Raw genomic sequence first — 3467 nt, forward strand, 5'->3', positions numbered from 1 at the left:
CTTTTCCAGCAACGGTGGGTGGGGAGGCAAGACGCAAGCGCCAACCTAGGACACCCAGGCTTTTGCAGGAAAGGAAGAAGCGGGAGACGTGGACTTGTCTGTGTCTCCAGCGCGTTCCTGCCCCCTGCCCGACCTGGCCCATTTCTATACAAGGTCGGCTCTGCCCGGGTCTCCACCTCCCGCGTCACAGGCGCCGAGGGGCTCATTCCCGGGCCCTGACCTCAGCGGCCCGGAATGTAGCTGATAAATCAGAGATAACCCTGCAGGGCAGGGCGGGCGGACACTCAGCTCCAGGATAAAAGGCCACGGTATCCCAAGGAGCCAGGAGGAGCACCCACAGGCTGAGGGCAGGTAGGAAGCAAACCCGGATACATCGCAGCAGCAGCAGCAACAGCAGCAGCAGCAGCAGCCTCCGCAGTCCCTCCAGAGACATGGATCCCCAGACAGCACCTTCCCGGGTGCTCCTGCTTCTGCTCTTCTTGCACCTGGCTCTCCCGGGAGGTCGTTCCCACCCGCTGGGCAGCCCCAGTTCGGTCTCGGACTTGGAAACGTCTGGGTTACAGGTGAGAGCGGAGGGCAACTCAGGGGGAATGGACAGCAGCAATGAAAGTGTCCTCACCTGCTGTCCCAAGAGGCCTTCACCTTTCCTTTGGAATTAGTGATAAAGGAATCAGAAAATGGAGAGATTGGGTGCCATGACCCTGTACCCAAGGCAGTCAGTTCACTTGGGTGCCATGAAAGGTAGGTGAGCCCAGGGGTGGGTCCCTGAGGCTTGGACTCCCTCATCCATTGCAGGAGCAGCGCAACCATTTGCAGGGCAAACTCTCAGAGCTGCAGGTGGAGCAGACATCCCTGGAGCCCCTCCAGGAGAGCCCCCATCCCACAGGCGTCTGGAAGGCCCAGGAGGCAGCCACTGAGGGCATCCGTGGCCACCGCAAAATGATCCTCTACACCCTGCGGGCACGGCGAAGCCCCACGATGGTGCGAGGGTCTGGCTGCTTTGGGAGGAAGATGGACCGGATCAGCTCCTCCAGCGGCCTGGGCTGCAAAGGTGAGCAACCCCTGCCACCCTGGCCGCCTGCCCCCATTCCCGTGTGTGACACTTTTAGAGTCACTTTGGGGTTTGTTGTCTCTGGGAACCACACTCTTTGAGAAAAGGTCACCTGGACATCACTTCCTCTTGTTAACAGCCTTCAGGGCCAAGGGGTGCCTTTGTGGAATTAGTAAATGTGGGCCTCTTTCATTACCATGCCTGCAATACTTTCTCCTCACCTCCTACCTCTTATCAAAGGGGCAGAATCTCCTTTGGGGTCTGTTTATCATTTGGCAGCCCCTCAGTGGTGCAGAAAGAGAACCAAACATCTCCTCCTGGTTTCCTCTAAACTGTCTACAGTCTCAAAGGCAGAGAGCAGGATCACCAGAGTGATGATAATCCCCAATTTACAGATGAGAAAACTGAGGCTCAAAGAGTTGCATGAAGCCTCAAACGTCTGATGACTAACAGGGTGGCGGGTGGTACACGGTGAGGGAAGCTCAGCCCCTACCTCCATCTCCCACCCTAACCATCATCACCCTCTGTCTTTCCCTGACAGTGCTGAGGCGGCATTAAGAGGAAGTCCTGGCTGCAGACACCTGCTTCTGATTCCACAAGGGGCTTTTTCCTCAACCCTGTGGCCATCTTTGAAGTGACTCTATTTTTTTTAAATGTATTTATGTATTTATTTGATTGTTTTATATAAGATGATTTCTTACCTTTGAGCACAAAATATCCATGATGAAATAAAGTCAACATTATAAGCTTTATCTTTTGAAACTGAATTTGTCTTGGTGCATTAAAAATAATCCCTAATTTCAAAGAAACCAGCCCAACAAAAACCACAAAACCCTGTGATCTCAAGGCACCTTCGTGGTGGGATGGGGACATGGCCTCAAGGGTAGCAGGCTTTCTTCTCTTTCAGAGTTTTTAATGCTCTGAAATGTTATTAAATATCTCAAGCACTTGAGGCACTTGGGAGAAACTGCTTTTCAAAGCAGGGCAGTTTCCTCCTGGGTGTGGAACGCCCCTGACATATGTGTGCAACCTGAGGGCATGTATCCAGCCATTTTCTCCACTTGTGTTTGCTCTGCCTGGAATGCCACCATTAAAGCACTGTCCCTGGGGATTATTGCTTTCAGGTCTCAGCTAAAATGTCAGTGACTGGGGGCAGTGTGTGTGTGTGTGTGTGGCTCATCTACATTCCCATTCGGGGGTGAGCCCTCCATCCTGCCCCAAATATCAGCTTTGAAACTCCAATTCCTGGGATCATCCTGCAAAGGAGCCTTCAAAACTCCAACCCACAAAGTGAGAGGGGTCTGGTGATGGGCCCAGCCTTCCAGGGTGCCCCTCCCCTGGGGCTGCATCATCTCTTCTTCTCTTTGCCTTAACCATTGGGGAGGCCATCTTCCCTATGGGTCCCCTTCCCCCACACCCTGCAATCCAGGCCTCCCACAGTGCCGAGTTCCTCTCCTTTCAGATTTCTGGAAAGGGCCTCATGTCATTCCCTTTCTTACAATGCCATTTATAATGCCAGCTCAGCTGAGGGGTAAGGCATCATGAAGTCCACTATTATTATGCCCATTTTCCAAATGGGAAAACAGACCCAGGAAAACCAAGCATCCTATCCAAGAGCACACAGCAATGAAGCGCTGGTGCTGGGAACTGAGTGGAGATCCAGGTGACTCTCGAGCCTGTGCTCTCCAACTCTTGAGCCCCACACTCCTGGCCTTGAACTTCACTCTCAAGTTCTTTCTGATGTTCTTATTGGATGTTTCTTTGAATGAGAGGGACCTAGAGGGTGGGCCTTTGTGTTATTTATCATTTTAACCCAGTGTGCATCTGAGGATTTATGGATATCTAATGACATCAATTAAGATTGGTTAGACTGGGCGCGGGGGCTCACGCCTGTAATCCCAGCACTTTGGGAGGCCGAGGCCAGTGGATCACCTGAGGTCAGGAGTTCGAGACCAGCCTGGCCAACACGGTGAAACCTCATCTATACTAAAAATACAAAAATTAGCTGGGCATGGTGGTGTGTGCCTGTAATACCAGCTACTCAGGAGGCTGAGGCAGGAGAATCACTTGAATCTGAGAGGTGGAGGTTGTAGTGAGCTAAGATTGCACCACTGTACTCCAGTCTGGGCAACAAGAGCAAAACTCCATAGTCTCAAACAAAAAAATTACTCAAAAGTGAGGTTTTAGGCCAGGGACAGTGGTTCACACTATAATCCCAGCACTTTGAAAGGCCGAGGCAGAAGGATGGCTTGAGCCCAGGAGTTCAAGACCAGCCTGGGCAACATAATGGGACCCCCATATCTTCAAGACATGAAAATGAAAAAAATCATCTGGGCGTGGTGGTGCACGCCTGTGGTCCCAGCTACTCAGGAGGCTGAGGTGGGAGGATTGCTTAAGCCTGGAAGTAGGGAGGCTG

The 3467-nt window shown here is 52.2% G+C and overlaps 1 protein-coding gene across 1 annotated transcript; it reads left to right on the forward strand.

Moving 5' to 3' along the window:
• The first annotated feature begins 309 nt into the window (after positions 1-309).
• Positions 310-1803, forward strand: NPPB (natriuretic peptide B). The gene is made up of 3 exons (XM_010357367.2): positions 310-563; positions 796-1051; positions 1593-1803. The coding sequence occupies exons 1-3, from the start codon at positions 432-434 to the stop codon at positions 1607-1609; spliced, it is 405 nt and encodes a 134-aa protein (XP_010355669.1). The 5' UTR covers positions 310-431; the 3' UTR covers positions 1610-1803.
• Positions 1804-3467: the final 1664 nt, after the last annotated feature.

The sequence above is a fragment of the Rhinopithecus roxellana genome, chromosome 12 (genome assembly GCF_007565055.1).
Source record: "Rhinopithecus roxellana isolate Shanxi Qingling chromosome 12, ASM756505v1, whole genome shotgun sequence".
Lineage (NCBI taxonomy): Eukaryota > Metazoa > Chordata > Mammalia > Primates > Cercopithecidae > Rhinopithecus > Rhinopithecus roxellana.

Coding starts and splice junctions, on each gene's coding strand:
- NPPB (XM_010357367.2), top strand. CDS start 432: ATGGATCCCCAGACAGCACCTTCCCGGGTGCTCCTGCTTCTGCTCTTC. Junction 564..795: donor TGGAAACGTCTGGGTTACAG/GTGAGAGCGGAG, acceptor CATCCATTGCAG/GAGCAGCGCAACCATTTGCA.